This window comes from Boleophthalmus pectinirostris, unplaced genomic scaffold (assembly GCF_026225935.1).
Source record: "Boleophthalmus pectinirostris isolate CB_2022bp ecotype Guang Dong unplaced genomic scaffold, ASM2622593v1 HiC_scaffold_13, whole genome shotgun sequence".
Classification (NCBI taxonomy): domain Eukaryota; kingdom Metazoa; phylum Chordata; class Actinopteri; order Gobiiformes; family Gobiidae; genus Boleophthalmus; species Boleophthalmus pectinirostris.
The window spans coordinates 13563515-13586898 of NW_026571036.1; the positions used below are offsets into that span (position 1 = coordinate 13563515).

The window sequence follows — 23384 nt, forward strand, 5'->3', positions numbered from 1 at the left end:
GCTATACAAATAAAGTTTGATTGATTGAATTCTAGGGCTGAAAATGTCAAAATGATAAGGATATTGTTTAAAAGCACAGTGGAGCACTTCCTGTGTTTTGTGTCTTATGTTTGAGAGAAGAACTCAGGATTTGTGTGTTAAACGTGTGAATGAAATAAAAACAACTTTGGGTATGTTTTTGATGAGAAAACAACATTATAACATAGATCAGAAATAGTGTAATTTAGACGCTTCAATGGTGCACTGTAAGTACTAAATTAAGAAATCATTGACAATTCTAAATGTATTCCACCAGAGGGCATATTATGTGCACTTTTCAACATCACATCAGAGATCACTGTTTACTTTGAAGGATGTGTCCATGTCCCCTTATTTATGATAATACAAATATAATAAGAGATCCAACCATACCACGTGTAGCTCTTCTGAAGGCATGCTCCCTTCCTGTGAAGTCAAGAGCTTGGACTGCTCGGTGTGGAGAGTTACCAGCAGTGGCAGATGGTCAATAGAGGGCGCAAGTGAGCCGCACTGCCTAACTTGACCTAGATAAACATAATAAACTCATTATTTTATTTTGTATTAGGTTATATATTTAGTTTAAAATTGAACGTGTATCTGCATAAGACATATTTTGATTATGTTAAATGTGGTTATATTTTTGATTCATGTGTTACCTGTTTAACTGGGCCAGAGCAAACTCATATTTTTTCACAACGGCCGCACGTACCGCGATGTAGGGTAAAATAAACGTAACTCCTAGTTAATGCTTTTCTTTCTTTCTTTCTTTTTTTTTTTTCCTTTTCAAAATAACGTTATGGTCATCAATAAAACATAAGTAACTTATTAACTCAGACTGATTGTACAATTAAAATTTAAAAAATCTATTTCATGATATTAGCATTACAGCTAATGCAGCCCTGAAGTACATATAGGGGGCGTAGGTCGGGGCGAACTCAAAGTGATTGGTCTTTATAAACTTTTATCACACACCTGACCTATTGTGATTCAGCGTGCTCTCTCCCGCCCAAGCCCAACTCTCCGCTCAAGGCAGGTTACTACTACAGTACAGTATAGGCTAATGAATGGCTATGTGCTATACGATTTATGAGGAGTTCAACTTAAAGTCAAAGTGCGTCCAAGGAACCGTTTTTGTGTCTTCTTTTCAGTGAGAACCTTCTGCCAAGCAAGAAAAGAAGCATTAAGCTGGAATGACTGCATCTGACTGAGGTGTATACAGTTACTTGACGTAACTATAGTTCTATGAGTGTGTGTGAGCCAACCTACGGACTTCACTATTGATTACCTCTCTGGCGACAAGGCAGCCTCTGAGAACGATGCAAAGCAGTCAAGGCGCCAGTCATCGCTACAGCCTGACACATCCCTGTGAATCCAGTGCCCTATAAACACCGGGCCGCTAGCCACATAACTCCCTTCTTTGCATCAGCTCATAGAGGGAGACGGTCCTGCTGGGCCTGTAGGTAGGCTCGCACACACTCATAGAACTATAGTTACGTCAAGTGACTAATTTCTACATCGTGTGCTCCTCCCACTTATGGGCTTCACTATTTGTTGCCCACCCAGGGGAAGATTGTAGGGATAAATGTACCCCCAGCTGGACAGTCTCTCAAGATTGGCACAGTAAGATGAAGTCCTGTGGACCTGATACTCCAAGCACAGCCCAGCTCCCACAGCTCATGGCGCCAAAGCTGGCAGACCAGATCAAGGCGCTGTAACTGTGCCCAGAGTTTTAAAAATATACAAATTGATTTATTATTGTAATATACCAATATATTTTACATTATTCAGTCACTGTTAATATTGATTACTGTATTTTTATAAGATTTAGGACTGAAGTGGTAGTCAGGTGCAGCAGGTGTGAGCGAGGTAAGTGTGTGAGAGCAGACATACACACTCACATAGACAGAGAGAGAAATTCAAGTTTAGCTGCAGCAACATTTACACTGCTCTTCTCAGTCGCCTTTGTGTCTCAGTCAAAGGTCATTTTTACTCCGCTCTGTTGTTTCAGTTGGTGATGAAAATGGACCATTCCCCTAAAGTATTCCCTCTGGAAGGTCTCAGAGTATTTCCTCTGTAAGGACTTCTGCCACATTTGGCGCCACATTTGGTGTAAAAAGCCTGTGACATCTCAAGGCTAGCTCCTTAGCTAGCCTCTTGCACAGAAAAACGAACACCTCATTTCACAAAATCCAACAGTCTTTGACTTGTGTCTTTGTACTTGTGTCCTTTGACCTGCACATGCTTAACTTTTTATTTGGTTAAAATCCCATGATATGATTTTAGAAACTGAGCTAAAAAGACAAGGAGTTTCAGCCAAGTTTAACCGATAAAGCAGCCAACAAGTGACGTCTAGGGTAAAACCTCAAAAATGCACTAGGCACTTGTCTATCCACGCAATAACACTGTAGTACAACTTGAGTAAAAATGAGTGACAACACAATTGAAAAACTGTTTGTCATTTATTGAGACACAAATTACCATATTTATGTTCAGTTTATAGGTTTCACTAAAAGGTTATAAGGGTGGATATTGAATAATATTTGACCAGTTTAAGAAATAATGCATCTGACATGCAAGAATTTCAAGGGGAAATATCGAATCTGATCATCAAAGCAAGAAAAAAAAAAAAAAAATCTATAAAATGTAGATCAGTTGTAGATTCACTGATTGATTGTATTTAATTGACCTTAGCTATCAGCTGTTTTTTTTTTCTTTTTCTGGAGACATGTATCATGTTTTGGGTTCTGGAATATGTTAAATGTGTAAACCAAATCAGTTTTATCCCAACTATTAGAAGTGAGGTTTAGTAACAGGTATAGTAATTATGCAACATGCACACCAAAAGTCTTGTTTTTTTTGTCACCGCCTCCCTTTAGTCAAGAGAACATCACCACACCCAAACCCTGAGTAATATCTGTTTTAATTTATTTTTTCATTTCATTTTATTTTTCATTATTGTGCAATGTTGTGTTCGTGTACAAATAAAACATTATGTAACGTCCATCATGATTAACAACCAGGAAAAACAGGTTGTATCAGGTAAGGTACAAGACAGCATTAATAGAGCAAGAGAGCATACAATTTGTCTCCCTTTTTTCAGAATGTATGCCCTGGATTTGATGAACGACAAAGCCCGTCTGGAAGACTTGGCAAAATTTGCAAAAGATGTGGCGTTATTACATGGTTTTATCTTTAGGCCAAAGGAGCCCCAAAACTCTGAGGTAAAAAATTAATTTTCATCTATAATTTTTGGTGGATCAAGTTCTGAAAATTGAGTAGGCCTAGTATTGTATTTATTAGGGATGGGGCAAGATCTCATCCACAAGATCTCGCAAGATAAAATTATCCCATGAGATTTTTTCCCCATGTGTTAGCATGGTAAATATATTCTTCAAAATGTAACTAATACTAGCCACCTCTGATGTTTAGCCCATGAGAGTCTGAAAAGAGGAAATAATCTGAGTTTTGTTCCTTTTTGCAGCTAGCAGAACACATTACATTCACCCTGTTCCCCACACCAGTACCTCGAGCTGCGTACCTTCAGGCTAAGGCGGTCCAAGTTCACTTTAACACACTGATGGCCCGGGTTAGCCAGGATGCTGACTTTTTGGAAGAGGCTCTGGCCAGGTTGGTTATATACTTAAAATGTCACATATGTTATTTTACGGTTTTTAGTATTAAATTATCTACGTATGTTCTAGTTTATTGTAAATATTGTCGACCAAATATTTGTCATTGGTCTTAATGTAAATCTCATGGAGATCTGCAAAAACGCATTTTTCGGACCACTTTGCCGTGTTGTTAGTGTGTGGTTAGTCCGTGCGCCCCAGCGCGCCGAGTGCGCACAATGAACTCTCTGACTGTTTTGTTTTCTGGCATGTTAAATGCATCGGAAATTATGAACCAAAGTGACTGGCAAAACACTACGCGTGGTCTGCTCTCTCTTTTCAATATACTTTTCTTGTACTGAGTTTTTGGATGCAGTGGCTCCATTAAGGCTAAAGTGCGCAAAAGCCACGGCACAGCCTTGGCAAAACGAGATTACGAGTGAGGCTAGGCGCGCATGTAGACGCACTGAGAGGTCTACATTACAATAATAAATACATTTGTATATTTTCAAAACTCTGGGTGAGGCTTGCCCATATTTCAGTTTGACCCTGTTTGTCTCTTGCACAGTTACAGCGCCTTGGTCTGCAAATATCATGAGACAGTTTGGTCGAATATCAGAGAGTAGTTAAAGCTGCTAAATGTAATTTTATACCAAACATGGTGTCAACAAACTGCATTGGCTTCCAGTGGTTGTAAAGTGTGGAGCCAGTTTTCACATCGGGCTAGCGATGGCATGTCAGAAACATAATTTAAAAAGAGGTTAAGGAAATGTTTAAAGAAAACAACAAGGTGTTCAGTTTTATGTATTCATAAGGTGGAAGCTTTAAGCCATTTTGTTTTGTCTCTTCCTTACTTTTTTATCTAGTGTTCCCATTTTATTGTTATATGTCAAGGGAGTCAAACTCAAATTCCCAGAGGGCTGAAATTAAAAACTGGGACTAAGTCATTGGCCAAACTAAATATTTATTGAAAAATTTCAACAACATCTGCATGTTTTCTCCTCTTTCGAAATATGTCATTTTAAACCTTTTTTTTATTATTAAAAAAAATGTATTTTTTTAATAATAGTTTTGCTTAAACATTGAATCCAGAATAATATAAAATGTAATATAATATAATACACATATACATAATATAAAATAATAACAATATTTAAAATAAATAATGCCTCTATACTATAGTATATCTGTAGCTGGCGGGCCAGCTCTAATACATATTTGATATAATTTCGAGAGCCAAATATCATTATATCGCAGCCAAATTTGGCCCCCAGACCTGAGTTTGACATGTCTGTTATACCGGTATGTTACATAGTCTAATGTGTAAATGGTCAGAGGTCTTCTCTCAAAATCACTGGTAATTGATGTTGAATGTTGCAGCACCGTAAAAGTGGATGACTTCATTGCGCGGCTCTTCAGGATCCACAAGACAGTCGTGAAAGAAGGGAGATCTCCGGTGAGTGTGACCCAGGCTCCTTTCAGGGACTATTGTCGTTGTCAGTGATGTTCTAACTTGTTTTCTCCTCTTAGTTCATCGCCCTTGGCCTTAACCGCTCAGACTACATGCTGGACCAGAGCCAACCCGGAACCTCCGTCTTAAAGCAGACTGAAATCAATACGATGGCAGCAGGAGTCGGAGGGCTAATTCACGTTTTGGCAAAGGTGCATAGGTGCGTCCTTTAAAACACACTCGATACACAGTCAATGGAGCAGGAATGTGAAAGTGAATGCCCATTTTTCTGTTTATTCTACAGGATTATTCTAATGAAAGCTGGTCGATATGAGGAAGAAAGATGTATTCTAGAAAATAATGCCGTAGCCGGTCAGACCAAGGCTATGGCCAAAGCCTGGGAGCTCTACGGGTCACAAAGGTACAACTTTTATTGTAATATGAAGCAAAACTATCCACCAGTTGAATTGCATTTTATTTATTTACATTTATATTTATTTATTTATAATTCCAGCAATTTAAGTGCTTTGTCAGAATAAGGACATTTTAATCAAGTGCATTAAAAAATTACATGTAATATTACATGGTCTTAATTAAGGGTGTCCTGGTACCTTCATACCCTGCATGTAGATATTAGCTACATTTACTAATATTACACAAAGCATTTTTTTGTACACATAAATTAACATAATTAACGTTAATTAACACATGCCATTCACATTAGCTTGATCTCGTCAGATCTTGAAGCTATGCAGGGCAGGGCCTGGTTAGTACTTGGATGTGAGGCTGCTGGGAATATCAGGTGCCACAGGGGGCGCCAGTAGCAAAGTTGTTGTTGTGTCCTCAGGCAAGACACTTCACCCCATTCTAACCCAGGTTAAAATAGAGGTCTACAGTCAATGGCGACTACGACCGGTCAGTAAAAGCATCACACTCACTCTCACGCTTTCAACAAGTCACCTGCTCCCTTCCCTCCATTCACACCCGGGAGTGAAGCCAGACAGGACGGCTGCGCAGGAGCCCTTACCGCTAGCATCCGAAGGTGAATAGACCGCACAGAACTATAACACAAGGGAATTGGCCAGGCGATTCTAGTTAAAAAACATCCCGATGGCGAGCTGAGCCCAGGAATTCTGCATACAACTCACAATACTCCATACAGCTTCTACCGTCGGGTTGGGGCTGTTGCAGCCGGTCCGCTCCCACATTTCACCTATACAACAGACAATCACACACACCCTTTAAAAGACTATATGGACATGAATTGTGGACATTAAAATCCACATTTGCCCGTGGACAATGATAAGGACACCAGCAAAGTGACCCCACTTTTCACTTTTCAATATACGGCACCAGCCACCAAACATAATTCTGCAGTCTCTTGTGTTTTTTTTTTTACTGTTTTCCTACCTCCCAGAGAGCCGCAGTCTAGTCTTCTGTTCCTAGCCCTACACCTACCCCTTTTGTCCCTAGCATACACCTTTAGATATGCTACACCATTATCTAGTATGAATGTGGTGTGCATGTGTGAGTGTTAGTAGTGGTTGCAGGGGCCAGTGGTACAGATTGGCAACCTCACTTCCTGTATTTTATGTTTTTCTTCTCAAATTTTTTCCCCCAAACTGCCACTTAACTAATATAAAACAATGATAAATATTTACCACAGGGACTATCCAACCAAACCAATTAATAATTAGATAAACATAAAAACCTTTCATATGCATTAAGTTCTTCTTAAGTATTTATACCTTCTCATTTATTTATAGGTGTCTGTCTATAAATGAAATTAATTTATAAACAATAATGTCTATGTAATTATGTCTTGATCTTGTAGTGCTGTGGCTCTGATGCTGATAACAGGAAATGACACAAATATCTTCGAGCAGCGGAGCGTGCAGGTGGAACTGTTAAAATTGTAATGAAAACAAGTTACATATATATTGTCTTTATTTAAGTTTTTAAAATTCATTTTGTGTGATTTTGTACATCTTTGCAGTAATATCACTATGATACTGCGGCGTTTTAAAGACGTGCTCGAGAATGGTTTCCTGACTGAAGATGGCAGACTGTTTGTGTAAGATTATTAATGACATAACTTTTTCTTTAGAGAGAGAGAGATACTTTATTGGTCCCGAAGGAAATTCATTTTTTTGCTGCAGCAACATCTCAGCCTCATTTGTGTCTCCGTCAAAGGTGTTGCAGTCCAAGAGGACTGTTCCGGTAGAGTCAGATCTGTGTCAGGGCAGTTTGAGGAGAGGAAAAGCCAAAAATGTCCTTCTGTGTCCTGTGCCCGGGTATTACAGCAGTGTCCAGGGGGAACATAAAAAGCCTTGCACTTGTTCCGCTCTGTTGTTGTGATTGGTGATGAAATTGTTAATTCCCTCAAAACATTTCCTCTGGAAGGTCTCGGCGCATGTCCTGTAGAAGGTTTTCTGCCACATTTATTGCCACATATGGTGTAAAAAGCCTGTAGCATCTCAAAAGTCCATAGCAAGCTCCTTAGCTAGCCTCTTGCACAGTCTCCATGAATATGGGAAAAACAAACAGCTTTCACACACTAACCATCCCTTACTTGTGTCCCGTAAACTGCACATGCTGCACGACTTAGCTGGGTAAATCCCATAATATGAAGTTAAACTGAGCTAAAAACATTTTAAAAACTGTGTGTGAGCCAGGTAGCCACAAAAGCTTTAACTTTAACAGGCTAGAGAAAGAAACAACATAAGATACATAAATCAGAAAATAGCATAATATGGTCCCTTTAAAAGTTATGTCAGCGATACATGAATATGATATTTTGTTTTTCAGTGATGGGAAGGAGGTTGCAGTGGTATACTATATGCATGGCTTTGTTCCTCAGCAGTACACCAGTGAGGAGGTAATACACTATTTTATCTCTACTCGTTTCTGAGTACCCTATCGCTAAAGAATGTAAATGTAAAGTTTTGTGAGACTTTGTAGATAAAAGTGGTGGCTTCCTAAAAAAAATTTTTTTTTTTTCACTGGGGCAGAAATAACATTAATCAAAGAGGCTAAAAATTACTCATTGATAGTTTTGTATTGATTAGATTTTTCCCGGTGTACTGGGCTTCTCTGACAAGAACTGAGTTTAATGGTTATTTCATTCTAATATACAATCAAGATATATTTCTCTCTCTTTTTGACCCAAAAGCATGTCACAAAAATTAGACTGAACTTAAATGTAAAAATCACATGTTTTGTGCTACTTAAAACATTATTTCAACAGAATAAATGTGTTTTTGTCAAATAATAGTGTTCATTTTGATTCAGTGTACAATATGGTTGCGAAGTAACAATTTTGGAACTTCCAGGTATGATGTCCAGATTTCCACCAGGAAAAAAGGTGGACATTTTTAGCAAAATCTTAAATATAATGATTAGTAAAAGGAGTAATCTAAACTTTCATAGGAACTTTAAGATGTCCCCTTCTAATAAATCACTGATCCTCCTCATACTTGTCTGTAATAATGAGTGCAGTATTAGTTTTTATGCTCTGTTATTATTCCCAGTGTTGAGTCTATAAAAGCCTTATATTTGCTACAGGACTGGGAGGCTCTGCTCATGATAGAACGCTCTTTGGCAGTGAAGTGTCCTGATATCGCCACACATTTAGCTGGGACCAAGAAAGTTCAGCAGGTGTTGTCCCAGCCTGGAGTCCTCGAGCGCTTCTTCCCTGAGGAACCGCATGCGGTGGAGCAGATCCGGGCCACCTTCACTAGACTCTACTCTCTGGACATGGTTAGATCTCAGCACTCACTCTGCTGTTGGAGAGAGTGGAGATATTCTTAATGGTGAAGTCTGTTTTGTGCAGGGTCCAGAAGGAGATCGAGCAGTGGAAATGGCAATAGCTGATCCAGAGCACTTTATCATGAAACCTCAGCGAGAGGGAGGAGGTAAAAATTTAACATTATGAAGTTCAACAAAACCATGTGCTTAAAATGGCATGGTCAAAAAATCTCACACTCCCCAGTCAAAGTGAACTGTATTTTTATAGCAGAATTAAAGGAACTGCAATATTGGGTTCTTTTTCTTGGTTCCAATGCAGAAGATTTCACGAATGGCTGATCAGTGCCTTATAAATGCAGAGTTTGCATGTGTTCCTTGCTGAAAAATAGCTTTCACAAGATCACAAGTATACTGTCTGATCTTATTGTAGGTAACAACATTTATAGTCAAGATATCAGTAAAGTGCTTAAGGAGTTAAAAGGTCCTGAGAGATCTGCCTATATTTTGATGGAGAAAATCCTGCCTATTCCTTCACCTAACATTCTTCTGAGACGAGACAAGCCCCCCACCATCTGTGACTGTTTGAGTGAGCTGAGCATGTACGGGGCCTATGTCAGGTATAACAAGTACAATTCGGCATAAGAAAATCACTGTACTTATTATTTTGTGTGCTACTGTGCATTTGCAGGCATGGCAAAGAGATGGTGCTGAATGAACCTATCGGCCATCTGCTCCGGACTAAGGTAGCAACAGACCATGAGGGGGGCCTAATGATAGGTCGGTCTGGAATAGATAATCCCCTTCTTTACTAAAAGGTCAACTTTAATGTTTTTCATTACATGGTTTCTTTGCTTTCAAAGGTCTCAATCTGATAAGTCAATTTTATATTTGAAGTTCCTGTTTGGATGTATTGTATGTTGTTGTATTAATATTTCCTGGGCAGAGGGGGTTTGTTTGGCTAGCAAACTGACCAATGATACAATTATAATGGAAAACACAGTGTATTTATTAGGACAGTGCGATTTCATTGACCATAAAGGCAGAGATATTTGTATCAGACTGTATCTCAAAAGGCAGGGAGGGTTTATTGTGCAATTTACACTATACTGTGCAGATATTATGCTACTTAGGCTTAGGATTTCTGGTAACATATTTATGATAGACTATTACATGAAACAGGTTAAATATATATGACAAGCAGCTGATTGACAAGCATAAAATGAAATGAATATATAGAAATGAATATATATTTTAATATAGTTACTCAGAGGAGCAGTGTAATGAAATGGCATGATATGGCTTGTGGCTAGATCCACACCTGGAAGTATGAGTTGTTTACAGTCGACCTACTAATGATCATAAACATGTATATATTAACGGTGATATCTATACTTTAATATGAATGTAAATGATATGACATGATGATAAATAACAACACTAATATAAACTGAAATAAAAGTGATTCAAAACCAGGACCAAAATGTAAGTATTTCTTTATTTTCTCAAGCCATTCCACACTATGAAGGCCAAACATCATCCCACACTTTCATCACCCAAATCAAATGTGCTTTTTGAATGTATGACGTTTTCTTTCCCAACAAAAAGAGACATTCATTTTTGCTTGATATTGACTTGTTTTGGCAAAGCAGTGCCTATAGCTTTAGTTCAGCGTTTGTCACAAACTGTTGTTAACGTGAAAGCCAGCAGCTCACAGCAGTGGATAGCTCAATCCAGTGTGTGGTTCTGGTGCAGGTGGGCAGACATCTTTGGATCAAACACATATGTGGCTTCATAACCCTGTACTACAAAGGGGTATATTAGTGTGATCTTTAATTATACCTTTCCTGTAAAATGTAATCTACATCTGTAATACAGTTAGTGTTGATCGAGTCCTCGCAATTAGGTCTAATGTGGTAGTATCATATATTGACTGTTCCTATGTAGAATATCCAGTCAGCCATGCAAATAAATTTTTCATAAAGGTTAGATTGTTTTGAACTGACAAAACTAAAATGAGAAGGCAAAAGTACAAAGCTGTAGCAGTATTTCACAGAGCTTTAGTGAGCTGAAGTGGAAGACATGTTGAATGGAAGAAGTTTCCAAATCACTTTTCAAAGTGAGTGGGTCTGACTGGCCAGACAGGCATTTGGAAAAAGCATTACAGAGCTCCCTGCAACAGATTACAATACTGTGGAAATTGGAATATTTCAGTTGAACTTGCATGCCTTTAGTACACATTGAAACTTAAATGCTTCAAATCCATCACAGTATGTATGCACAAGCCAAGTCAGTGGTACACATTCATATTTTTGTGTTGTTTACATAAAATTGTAGAGCTGCAAAGTCCAGTTAAAAGTTTCTTTGTAGTACAGGGCCTACAGGGTGATGGAGTGCTGCACTGCAAACTGTATGTGTTGTTATTTCAGCTTCTGTGTGACGCTAATAATACTGCTGGGAAAGCTCATGTTAAAAAGCTAACTTACTATACAACCTCTCACTCACAAACAGGAGTTTGCATCTAAAAGGCTCAGGCGTCCCTCGTCTGTGTCCAAGCGCTGCTCCTACATTCAGCTCTGATGCTGCTGAAATGTAATACTGTCAAAATGGCCCACTGCAATCAATTCATGAAGACCACAAAAGTCCAGCAGTTTAAGAATACATAACCAAAAAAAGATGCAAGCCTGAAAAATTAAATAAAAAAATCCCTCTATCTTGCTATGTCAGTGCCAAGCTGAAAGCAGTCTCTCTTTGCTGCCGCTTCGTCCGGCATAGGTCATAAATCATCCATGTGATTCTCTGTGAGTCCTTAGCTGAACAAAAATTGTGGTTTAGTTATGGTTTGAACAAAATGAAGAGTTTCTCTCCGTCTCGAGATTTTACAACTTCAAACTGGAGTCATGGGCTGTCATGGGTATCTTCAGAGTTCATCCCTGTGAAAAACAGTTGATAAAGTTAGTACATGTAAAACTGTTTGCATTGTGAGTCACACATCTGCTGCATCGTGCATGAGTAAGGTTGACCAGTAGTTCTGTGGTATGAGCTCCACTAGTGATTCATGCCCTCGATGAAGACATAACCATGCCCTACTTAGGCAAAAGTTTAACAAGCCTTTGTGATCAAACTATCTTTCCAGGCTTGGTCTGGCATAAAACAGAGACAAACTGGGCCATAAATATTTGAACTTTGATTTTGTAATATCCAGAATTAAATTACAATTTGTTCTTTCTTTAAAATTATTAAAACAATGGTCATTATCTAACCTGGATGCAAGGACATGCAAGACGGACTAATAGGGCACTTTGTAATTACTGCTGCATGTTTCACTGCAAAAGGTCCCTGTTTATTAGCATGGTCATTATAGAATTTGAGTAAACACTTCAACAGTTCATGCAAGAGAGAATATGCAAATACCAAATACCAAAAGGAGTAATGTGTTAACTGAAACATTTAGATTTTCCAAACAAGGTGGTTAGAGCAGTGACCTCCTGGGATCCTTTAAACAAACTGTCTAAATTCAAATCATATTCGATTAATGTAACACATGTTTTAAATGGCTAATAATGAATGCAGCACATTTACTTTGCTTTATCTTTGAGGTGCCATTCAGAAGTAGTAGACAATTTATCCACAAGTTCCCAGTGCAGGTCACACTCTCTTAACCAATTTAAATTTTTAAAGTGATCCAAAGTTCAAAATTCAAAGTCATGCATTATTAAGTGTGATGTCCAACTTCAATGGTGAAGTTGGTTCTTTTGGTTTTGAGTTTGGTTTTAGGCAGGCACGTTTAGTTTATTTGAAGTTAATGTAAAAAATAAAAGAAACGTGCAGTTACTCGGTATGGTATGGAAGAAGCAAAAAAAAGTCAACAAGCAGCAAAATGCAGCCGGTTGTGCCTCTCCGTTGCCTGCTCCAAGCCACACCATTTCACCTTTGCCATCGCGAGAAGGAGAGAGGGAAGGAGAGCAAGAGGAAGTCACTTCCACCTGGACCACTGCTTGTCTTTGTCTGTTAAAGGCACATAAATCACCCCCATGAGGGGCTTCATTTTGGTGCTGCCATCCTCCAGCTTATCGTACTGCTCCAGCATCTGGTTCCCTCCGGCCGGTCCCACGGGCAGGATGAGCCGCCCGCCCGGTTTTAACTGGTCCAAGAGCTGCAGCCACAAGACAAATGCTTGAGTCACCAATAGACATTACGACAGATTAGATTTAGTCTCTTCAAAGTCTTCTATGAATTTGGGCAGTCACATCAGGTCATGCACCATTACAACCACAATGAAAATATCTTGTTTTTTCTGTACACATCTTTGCATTTTGAAACATTTACGTTTTTACTAGTTTACACTTTTATAGTATTATTCATTATAATACTATAAAAGTATAATAAGGTTAACAAACAAAGTATCTAAGCCCACACATCTCCTTATATCTACCCAATTACTTGTTCCTATTGTGTAGTTTCTGAATTACATTTGACAACTCAATAATGGAAGTTGGTGCGTTGAGGATAATGATAACTATGATCTGCAGCTATGCACTCACAGCTTGGGGAACAGTGGGTGCTGCTGCTCCAACATGAATGGCATCAAATGGTGCCTCCTCAGGACAGCCCATACGGCCATCTCCAACTGCAAACAGACAATATATTAAGACAGTCAAACTTGAACAGCTAACTTGAATAAGTCATAACATTTTTACAACAAGTATCAACATGAAATGACTGTTCGCTAACAATGTTTTGTGCAAACATGAAGCTTGAAGTACTCCTAGTATCAGGTCAGATTTAATAGCTACTTACCTACTAACTTGATTCTTCCAGACATTATTAAACTGGGGTCGTCTTTCTTCACATTATTTATCGAATCATCTACCAGCTCTTTGATGTGATCAATACCTATAACTTTCCCTTTAGGACCTACCTGTAAAATCACAACAAGGGCAACAGTAAAACAATATATAAAGCTAAAATTCAACTCACACTCAATACCAATCCCAATACCATAATGACAATATAAAAAAAACACTCTTTATTTAGGCAACAGAATATGATTTTCCACATTAAATCATATTACCATGTGGGCATAACACTAACCATTATACCTATGCAGACGCTCAGTTGTGCAGGTAGGCTCCATAGAGGTCCATGGGCGTATAGTAGTCTGTGGTTTTATACTTGTTCTGTTACAGCTTAAGATAATTCTAAAGGTATTCAGGAAAAGTTTATTTCTGTCCTGTGAATGTGACTTTTTTAGTATTGATAGCTGCTCAAAGAGGATCTGGTTTTGATAATAGTTTTAGGATTGATTAGTATCTGATTTACTAAACTTTTTTTTTGATGGCTGTAAACTTAAAACTCTCTGTGGTTCTATTTTTTCTAAACTGTTCAAATCACAGCTAGTTAAAATTAGGCAAGTCTAAATCATTACAAAAATACACAACGCTATCAAAACCACTATAGATTTGATGAGGAGTGCCAACATTGAAGCGCACCAATGTGGCTTACCATTCGTGCAAAGCAGACTGATAAAATGCCACTACCAGATCCAACGTCTAGGGCCTTGGCTCCTTCGTACAGCTGGTCGTGAAGCAACTCCAAGGCGTATGCATGCTATGAAAAGAAAAATGATAAAAAATACTGCAAATGAATAGCTACATTACAAAAACTGGCATCATCATTTATCAAGCTGCTGCCATTGTCAACATTTGAAACAATTTCTCACATAAACACATGAACAGGATTTAGCCAAGCACCATTTTAATCAAATAAAAGATCATCTAATTTTGTGAGATGAAAAGAACAACTCAGTCACTTCTTAGTTTGCCATGATTTAATACATTATTAATCTGGAAATGGCTCAGAACTGTCAAGAATCCTTTAATTCTTACCATATGTGGAGCACTAATGGTCGCTTGATAGCCTTAAGGAACAAAAAAAGAATACATTTTGTTAGTTAATATTGCTTTAATTGTAATCATCCAAGCTGCTTCTTCAGTTCTACTTTAACTTTAATTGTACGCTATAATTCTAATTTCATCTCAGGATATGAACTGGCTGTACCTATCGACTGTGGAGAGTCCATGTAGGGGTTACACCTAGAGAAATGTGCCCGGTCTGTTGCCAGCATGACCTCGTAGACCCTGTCCGACTTAATAATACCATTTTCTGAAAAAAAAAAAAGACATAGAACTTCATGACAAGATGAAATCAGTAAGACAATACAGGGCTATACACATTCACTTAGTCCCATAAAACTATTAAAAAGATTAACATTTAAAAAGTATGATAGCTTAAAATTTCAGGGCAGCATTTTGACCTCCTTGGGTTTTTTTTTTTATATTTTTGACACTACCAGGTCCATTTATATTTCCTTTACAGCCCTAAATTACAATGCATTAATACTTGTGACAGTTGCGTTAAGTCCATGCTAAACTTAAATTTCACATTGTAAGGCTGTATCCACTTAATAAGTATCATATCTTAATAAGCCTGTAGTCGACTAAAGACATGTCCTGCCAATTGATTAGATGACTAAAAAGGGGGCATAACAAACTCTCTCAAAACTTCTCTCTGTATCTAGACCAATTAATCAAATAAAGGTCTTCAGCCCTGATATGTTATCAAATAAAAGATGAAAGAAATTTGACCAATTTACAATAATATACCAAATGTGACTGAATAAAGAAGTGAAGAGGACAGTAAAGTGTTTGTGTTCAGGGTTAATCCTCCAACAGGTTTGAGCAGCAGCTGCTCGCAGAGAGGAAGAGGCTGGGACAGCCGCTCTCATTCCCCCTACTCTTCTCCCCACCCCCCCATCACCTCCGTCACCCCAGAGCCACGCGGGGATACATTTCTAATACCCCAAACACACTGCCAGATGGCAGACATGCAACACTCGGCAAATATAAATAACAACAAACCGTTTGGGGTTTGTTTCCTGCAATCAAATAGTGAACTAAAGACTAAAATGATACAATTTTACTAAGAATTCAACACTTTTTATTATGTTAAAAAAGCAAAATCTGCAAACCTTACATCTCACAGTTTTTGCTTGTTTATGCAGGTCAGGATGTAATGTTAAATAAACTTATATTTTCATAACTCACTAAAGCTTTTGCATAGTCTACTGCAGTTTTGTAGGTATATATAAATCTAAAACGTTTATCAAATATATATTCTTCATTTTTGCAGTTACATTTTGGATGTAAATCTCATTATACAAGAAAATATATACCATAAAATAAATTCTTAAAGAATCACTTCTACACAAGTTAGGGAATACTCAATATTACAAAAAAAGCTTGGGAAGCTCTAATCTATAGTATAGTCTTTCCTATATAAAAGCATTGTTTAGGATTAGCATTCATCCCATGTGAAGTCTTCTTGTACAAACTCAAAGTGGAGGCATGGGTCGAAAGGGGTCTCCAGAAGAAAAAAAAAATATTAAATTGGTTTTCAACTATAAAAATTAAATAAAAACATTGCTGGACTGAAATTAAGACAACTAAGGCTATAACCAAACAGTTCATTTACGCTTGATTCAACAGTTAGTTCACTTTCTGTTACCGTTAAAGTAAACTGGGAGTTAAAAAAAGATTAGATTTTAGAGACTTATCTTATACACCCTGGCTGATTCTACATTTGCTTGAAAACCTACCCCACTGGACTTTGGATTTTAGATTCCATAAACATGACCTAATGACAGTATTCCAAGATACAAGATCAAATATAAATCTAATATATCAATCAGTTGTTTTATTCTTAAGTATAAAATAATAAAAATGATGGCCAAGTTGTTTAAAGCTGCTGTTTGGGTTTTCAAGATGATCCAATAATTTATCAGTGTCTCTGTTGCTGCAGTATATGCATATAAAACCTGTTTGTGTCCTCAATATGCGGGTTAAGGCACTGGCACCCACCCAAGTTCAGATTCCTTAAATAGGTGAAAGAAAAAAGGTAAGTGCATTTTGTGTCCTAAGGCAATCTCCAGAAAGTGTGATCAGTGTGACATGAAGTTGGCTAAATTCATACTTCATCACCCCAGGCGCACCATCTGTCGTCTCTGTTGTTCATTCAGGTTGTGCACACGCGTTTCACCTGCTTCTGTCATTCTCTGCCCAGATCAGCTGCAGACAGCATCAATGAAAAGAGGCAGGGCACTTGCTGCTACTGCTGCTACTGCTACTGCTGCTGCTGCTGCTGCTGCTGTTAGCCACCGCGCTGTTGCAAATGACGCACATTGAGCTAACACGCTAAGCTAACAACTGAGAGAAAAGGTCAAGCCAAGAAAAGTCCAGATGGATCGGTACTATAGTGGTCGCTTTTGCAATCTGAAAGCATGCGATTGGCGTGCTGAGTAAAGGAAGTTGTTGAAAGGGGAGGAGAGGTAGGTAACGCTAGGGCAACAACACAGCACATAGCAACCAGCTAGCCGTGGCTCCACTACAAGCCCTGGGCTGCTAAAAATGTAGTTTTTGCATTTAAACGGGAGGAATGTGAATGCACCCGGATGCAACAAAACAGACTTACTGCGGAGGTTGTTAACAAGCTCTGCGTGACTGGTTCCTCCAGATTTCCAGGCCATTATTAGACAGACTTTGCGGAGCAAGTAGACAGCAGCTGTCAGTGCCGCGCCTGCGCCAAAGGTTTGGCCGAGGAAGCGCACCACCTCCAGAGCCGACGGCTGCGCGACGTCACCGGGCATCAGGTCGGGCTCGGGTTTCACCGCAGGGTTACCTCAGGAGCGGGTATGCAACTATACAACCACGTCATGTCATTTCATAACGCTATGTTTCATCCACAGGTAAGAGCACACAGGAAAGCCTTTCGTCCCCACTTTATAATGAGCTTTACCGGGAGATTTTATCTGCAGAAAGACCACCAGAGGGCGCACATCCAGACTCCTCTGCACTGAATTATAGACCAACAACACTCCAGGAGCCGTCAAAGTCTGAAATGGTGGTTTCTAACACACATTTATTTGATTTAAAGTCCGTGTTTCTCAAAACTGTGATAACCCTAAACAAATTGTATTTTTATTAAAGACATTAAAGGTTTATAGGGAGCATCTTGCATAGTCTCTACTGAGATATCTGATAAGATTGACCAATGTTATTGCTTTTGTAAGTGTGTTGCAGTGCTCATGAGCACAGCAGCAGTATTTACAGCACAAAACTCCACCTCTATCGCAGTCTGTCACATGAAGCAGGAACAGGAAGCTTCCCCTGCCCTTGCAGTACTAAGTTGCGTTTCCAGTGAAGACACAACCCATATCTGAGAAAAGAAAGCATTCAAAATTCAGAAGAGGATACAGACATTAGTGAACTCTGCACTGTATGTAAGTATAGTTTATTTTTGTGTAATCACAATAGCTTATTATTGATTGAATGTTAAAGACAGACAGGTACATGTATTATAGATTATAGATCAAATTCGTTGGTGGTTTTGGTGCCAAAGACAACGATTCAGCTTGCTTCAAACAAATTAACCTAAACATCCCAGTTAAGCCAATGCAAATGAAAAAATGGGAAAAAAAAGCATTTTGTTAAACTGATTGATTGAGCCTACTTTCATAGGTGTGTACCTGTGTCTTGCTATCTTTTTTGCTACTTAGTCAATTTTTTTTTTTTACCATTTATATTTTTGCTCTTTGTTATTTTATTTATTGTGATGTGTGAGCTACTGTGTCCAAATAATTTCCCTTGTGGATCAATAAACTTTGTCTAATTAAGTCTAAGTCTAAGTATGGCTGGTTACTTGCAGTTTATCAGTTTATCAGTCAGTAACATTCATGGCAGTGACAGTCAGTTTCATTTGGTTAGTAAGGACCATTACCTTATTATCTTCTGTCATAAAGTCATACACAATAAAAGGATATTAAATGTCTGAGAACTTTGTTTTACTTTATAGAACACAATGGCTTCTGGGTTGGAGGAGGAGCTTCATTGTCAGATTTGCCTGGACATCTTTAAGAAGCCAGTGATCCTGCCATGTAGCCACAGCTTCTGCAAAGCCTGCCTAGAGACCTGGTGGACAGATAATGCCACAAAGGAATGCCCAGTTTGTAAAGAAAAACATTTACGAGCAGACATAAACACTCTGCCATCTAATTTGGTATTGAGAAACCTTTGTGAAGCTTTCATACTGCAGAGAGATAAAGATGCAACCACTCCTCTATGTACCTTGCACTCGGAAAAACTCAAACTTTTCTGCTTAGACCATCGAGAGCCTGTTTGTGTTATTTGCCAGGCTTCAAAAGCACACAACAACCACACATGTAAGCCGATAGATGAGACTGCCCATGACTACAGAGAGGAACTGCAAGAAACAATTGGACATTTAAAGAAGAAACTAAAGCAATGTGAACTTTTATTCGCAAAGTGGAACAATTTAGGCAACCATATTGAAGTCCAAGCAATCAGAACTGAAAAGCAAGTGAAAAAGGAGTTTGCAAAACTTCACAACTTTTTACATAGAGAGGAAAAGGACAAGTTAGCAGTTTTGAGGGAGGAGAAGGCACTAAAGAAGAGTAAGATTGCTGAAAGGGTTCTTGTTATAAGTAAAGAAATGCAAGCTCTAAATGAAACAATCAAAGCAACAGCTAAGGAGATGGAGGCTGAGGATGTGAAGTTTTTGACAAAGTACAAGGACACTGTGGAAAGGGTGGAACGCTGTCCTCTGGTGGATGAGCAGAAGATGAGCACGGGAGCTCTCATAGATGAAGCCAAGCATCGGAGCAATTTGCGTCTAAACGTGTGGATGAAAATGAAGGACACGATCACTTACAGTCCAATCATTTTAGATCCAAATACAGCAGGGGCTCGACTGATTGTGTCAGATGATTTAAGTACAGTCAGCGTTGGAAAGTCAAAGTTACAGCTTCCTGAAAATCCAGAGAGGCTGAGCAACTATTGTGTCTTAGGTTCAGAGTGGTTTACATTTGGGACTCATAGCTGGAAGGTAGAAGTTAAAAACAATCAAAACTGGACTTTGGGTGTTGCGACACTCTCTGAGCAACAGGGAGGTGCTAGTCTAACTCAAATATGGAGATTGGCCTACTCTGACGGGACATATACTGCAGAAACCAAATCTGGGGACTGTACTTTTCTTTCCCTCAAAAAACGGCCTCAAGAGATCAGAGTTAATCTAAATATTGAGGGTGGAAAGCTGTCATTTTTTGATGCAGAGATACAAACACATTTATGTACATTCACAGATATGTTCACTGGGAATAAACTGTATCCGTACATGTTTACTGAAGAGGAGACACCACTCAAGATACTACCACATAATGTGAACATCAAAATAGAATATCAGTAATGTTTTCCTAATAGGCTAAATCTTATGGACTACATAAATCATAGTCATGTGTCTGCTTATTTCTATTTAATTATACTGCACTTCTACTACATCTTGGATTTTACCTGTGGATTCTCCTGTCTGAAAATAGGAGAAAGATGGTTAATAAAGATCTTGTTGAACTCTAATGAAAATACAAATGCAATCAACATGTCATTCCTTCATTAAAATTTACACATTCTCATTCTCTACTCTTTTCTAAATGTCCCTTGCGGCCCATGAGTATTTTTGGGGACTGAAATGTGGTCAACTATCAAAGCAGGTTGGGAATGACTGTAGATTTCTCCATATTGTAATTAATCTGTTATAAGTTATACATTGTTTTGGAACTGAGCAATTCCTGAGTAGATAAAAATATTTCTAAGTTTTGTGATTTTTAATGAACAAAATAAATAATGCTATAAATGAATGCTATTTTGTCACAATGGTTCATGGTAAATTTTTAAACGGACAGTCGCCCCAGTCCATCACTGACCTACTGTGCCCATATGGTTGCCTGACTAGCCAAAGCGTATGTCAGACTCCACTGACTCTTACAAAGCAGCTCAAGAAGACACTATTATTTAGACAAACGTTTGGTTCAGTGTCTCTTTCTTTATGACTTGTGTATGTTGTATTTTATTATTGCACTCTGTAAAGCTCTTAGTGATTTATAGCTGTGAAAGGTGCTCTATAAATAAAGTCTTACTTAGTTAATTGGCATAAATTGTTGCAGTATTTTGACGCGACATTGTAATACATATCTCTTACCACACGGGGGAGACACGCTTCTGACAAATTAACGTCAAAAACAACGCAAAGAAGAAAGCTCTGAAAACTACAGGCGCGAGGAGCATGCTAAGCTAATACAAACTCTATCACTAATATTAACACAGATTCAGGACTTTTTGTGTCATGGATGGAGTTGTAGCTAAGTACGTGTCTCAGAAAATCAGTAAAACTAGATGGAGACCGGTTTCACACACGACTCTGCAGCAGCCGGACATCTTTGCTACGGGATCATGGGACAACGAGGTTAGTTGTCAACTCTTTAATTCATTCAAACATTAGCTGATATTTTGTCTTCTGTCAATTCAAACTGGTTATATATTTCAATAAACCCGTAATACTAGGCTATCAAACGCTCTACATCTGGAATCAACCCCCTTACATACATACTTTATTAATTTTTTTAAATATGTCACATATGTCGAAATGGATTGGTTAAAGTTGGTCTAATTACTCGAGGATGACATGGTGTGCTGTGTGTACATGAAATCCACACATATGTCTAAATAATAATGACATTTCCTTTTCTCTGATGTGTGCCATAGGACAACAAGATTTCCATTTGGTCTATTGGCAACAATGAAGTGGCAGCAATGGAGGATGGATTTGAAGGAGACCCACAACTCTTATGTGAACTCAGGCACGATGGAGATGTTATGGATCTCCAAGTAAGTGTAAATGTAGTGAAATGTGAGCAACAAGCCATATGGTGTCATGCTCTATGTTTGTTTTGGTTTTAGTTTTTGGATCAGGAAAGAATTGTCACAGGGTCTTCAACAGGAGCCGTCACTATTTTCCGTCATAATCAAAACAGTCAGGTAGATATGATCTTTTCTTCACATCCTCATGCTCCTAGTCAGTTGTTTATATGTCATTAATAAATGAATAAATATGTATGTTGTTATTACAGACGTTATCCATCTCTCAAAGCTGGGCACGAGCACACCACTACCCCAGTGACAATGCTCCCTGCACTGGTGTCGTGTGCAGCAGTCCTGAGATTGTCACAGTTGGTGAAGACGGCAGAATTATCACCTTCAGAGCTGACCACGAAACAGTAACTCGAGTTATAGGTGTGATTTTTCGCACTAATTGTACAGTACAAGAGTTGACTACGAGCTGGATGGTGCACTGTAATTCCACAAATTTTACTCTGTGTATAATATTTCTGATTTCTCCAGATAATGCGGATAGCAGCACTATTCATGCAGTCACTTACTTAAAAACTTCTGAGATACTGACGGTGAACTCTATTGGTCAACTAAAGCTGTGGGATTTAAGACAACAGGGCAACTCTCCATCCCAGATTCTGTCATTGTACGTTACATTTTAATTTTAGCTTGAATATTGTTCTGGGTTACTGATTGACACATACATACATACATTTGAATTTCAGGTCAGGTGACAGAGTTCCCTTCATTGTGTGGGAAGACATCCAAACCAACAGCATATCGTGGCCACTGGTGGACAAGATGGCATGCTCTGTGTATGGGATGTGAGGCAAGGAAACACACCCTTCTCGCTCATGGAGGCACATTCTGCTGAAAGTAAGTCTTGAAATAAACTTGCACGTTTGTTTGAGTTGAACTATTTTTAGCAGGCAGTGGCTAATTACTGAAACCGCTAAAACAATTATAATTTAAGTGATGATTCTCCTGAGAACCTTTCTATATTTCCACCTTACCTGGTTTATTTCTGCTTGCACTGCTTCTAGTTCCAAAGACTGAATTTGTCCTAACTTTTTGTCATCAGTGTGGGAGGTCCATTTTCATCCAACCAACCCGGATCATTTATTTACTTGTTCAGAGGACGGATCTTTACTCCACTGGGAGACCTCGTCACCAGACACACCCTCATTCTTACAAGGTCAAATCTACTACAACACAAACACTATTTTAAACAATAATCTCCTCAGATTACCTCAAATTTGATTGGACTAAGCATCTATTTTCTTGTCTGTTATCCAGGTGGCAGGAACAACAGCATGATGTCTCGTAGTGCAATGGCCCCAGCTGGAGGGAACCAGTCCATCATTAGTGCCTGGCTCAACGGCGACTCCAGTAAAGGTCGTCTGGAGACAACTCACATGCTGCCAAGCCAAACACTGTCAGTGAACAGCTTGGATGTTCTGGGACAGTGTCTTGTGTGTGGGACAGATGGAGAGGCCATTTTTGTAAGTAGGCAGGTGCCAGTGTAGGGAAAAAGACATTGTGAATGAGATTAGTATTTTGTACATTAAGTATATACAATTTTCTGTGCTACAGTGGTACAAATTGTACACACATTTGCCATAATGTGAGCATGTCTCACATATTACAGATCAGTGTATTCAGAAGCATATAATGTTGAAATAAACACATTTTGTAAACATAATATTCAGACTGAATTTGCATTTACTTATACATTGAATGTTATGGAAAAGAGTAAAGTCCTATTGA

At 38.6% G+C, this 23384-nt stretch overlaps 4 protein-coding genes across 5 annotated transcripts; 3 read left to right on the forward strand and 1 right to left on the reverse strand.

Annotated features, from left to right (window-relative positions):
* The first annotated feature begins 3064 nt into the window (after positions 1–3064).
* On the forward strand, positions 3065–10290 carry LOC110175662 (glutathione synthetase-like). Its single transcript, XM_020941902.2, has 12 exons — positions 3065–3239; positions 3500–3645; positions 5007–5082; positions 5157–5296; positions 5381–5497; positions 6911–6991; positions 7073–7150; positions 7885–7954; positions 8641–8835; positions 8909–8990; positions 9254–9440; positions 9512–10290. Exons 1-12 carry the CDS (start codon positions 3120–3122, stop codon positions 9633–9635), a joined length of 1416 nt encoding a protein of 471 aa, XP_020797561.2. The 5' UTR covers positions 3065–3119; the 3' UTR covers positions 9636–10290.
* A 9-nt stretch (positions 10291–10299) lies between these two features.
* pcmt (protein-L-isoaspartate (D-aspartate) O-methyltransferase) lies at positions 10300–17681 on the reverse strand. The gene is made up of 8 exons (XM_020917038.2): positions 17350–17681; positions 14881–14985; positions 14709–14740; positions 14326–14430; positions 13621–13741; positions 13365–13450; positions 12807–12976; positions 10300–11753 (listed from the first exon to the last, which is right to left on the reverse strand). The coding sequence occupies exons 1-8, from the start codon at positions 17522–17524 to the stop codon at positions 11741–11743; spliced, it is 807 nt and encodes a 268-aa protein (XP_020772697.1). The 5' UTR covers positions 17525–17681; the 3' UTR covers positions 10300–11740.
* A 151-nt stretch (positions 17682–17832) lies between these two features.
* On the forward strand, positions 17833–20587 carry LOC110175836 (E3 ubiquitin-protein ligase TRIM35-like). Of its 2 annotated transcripts, none has more exons than XM_020916936.2 (2): positions 17833–18157; positions 18730–20587. In XM_020916936.2, exon 2 carries the CDS (start codon positions 18736–18738, stop codon positions 20137–20139), a length of 1404 nt encoding a protein of 467 aa, XP_020772595.1. In that variant the 5' UTR covers positions 17833–18157; positions 18730–18735; the 3' UTR covers positions 20140–20587. The 2 variants fall into 2 exon arrangements, with proteins under 2 accessions (XP_020772595.1, XP_055005606.1); XM_055149631.1 differs by having other exon boundaries at positions 17833–18153.
* A 335-nt stretch (positions 20588–20922) lies between these two features.
* On the forward strand, positions 20923–23319 carry nup43 (nucleoporin 43). Its single transcript, XM_020920844.2, is given in 9 exon segments — positions 20923–21192; positions 21492–21614; positions 21687–21764; positions 21857–22019; positions 22128–22263; positions 22343–22359; positions 22362–22493; positions 22699–22812; positions 22914–23319. Coding segments are annotated over 9 exon segments (1113 nt in total). The 5' UTR covers positions 20923–21072; the 3' UTR covers positions 23144–23319.
* Positions 23320–23384: the final 65 nt, after the last annotated feature.

Excerpts from the sequence above, each read along its gene's own strand:
- pcmt (XM_020917038.2), bottom strand. The coding sequence starts at position 17,524 with ATGCCCGGTGACGTCGCGCAGCCGTCGGCTCTGGAGGTGGTGCGCTTC. Across the intron at positions 13,742-14,325 it reads CAGTCTGCTTTGCACGAATG|GTAGGTCCTAAAGGGAAAGT; the intron begins GTAAGCCACATT and ends GTGATTTTACAG. Across the intron at positions 13,451-13,620 it reads TGGAAGAATCAAGTTAGTAG|TTGGAGATGGCCGTATGGGC; the intron begins GTAAGTAGCTAT and ends GTCTGTTTGCAG.
- LOC110175836 (XM_020916936.2), top strand. The coding sequence starts at position 18,736 with ATGGCTTCTGGGTTGGAGGAGGAGCTTCATTGTCAGATTTGCCTGGAC.
- LOC110175662 (XM_020941902.2), top strand. The coding sequence starts at position 3,120 with ATGTATGCCCTGGATTTGATGAACGACAAAGCCCGTCTGGAAGACTTG. Across the intron at positions 5,297-5,380 it reads GTTTTGGCAAAGGTGCATAG|GATTATTCTAATGAAAGCTG; the intron begins GTGCGTCCTTTA and ends TTTATTCTACAG. Across the intron at positions 7,151-7,884 it reads GAAGATGGCAGACTGTTTGT|TGATGGGAAGGAGGTTGCAG; the intron begins GTAAGATTATTA and ends TTTGTTTTTCAG.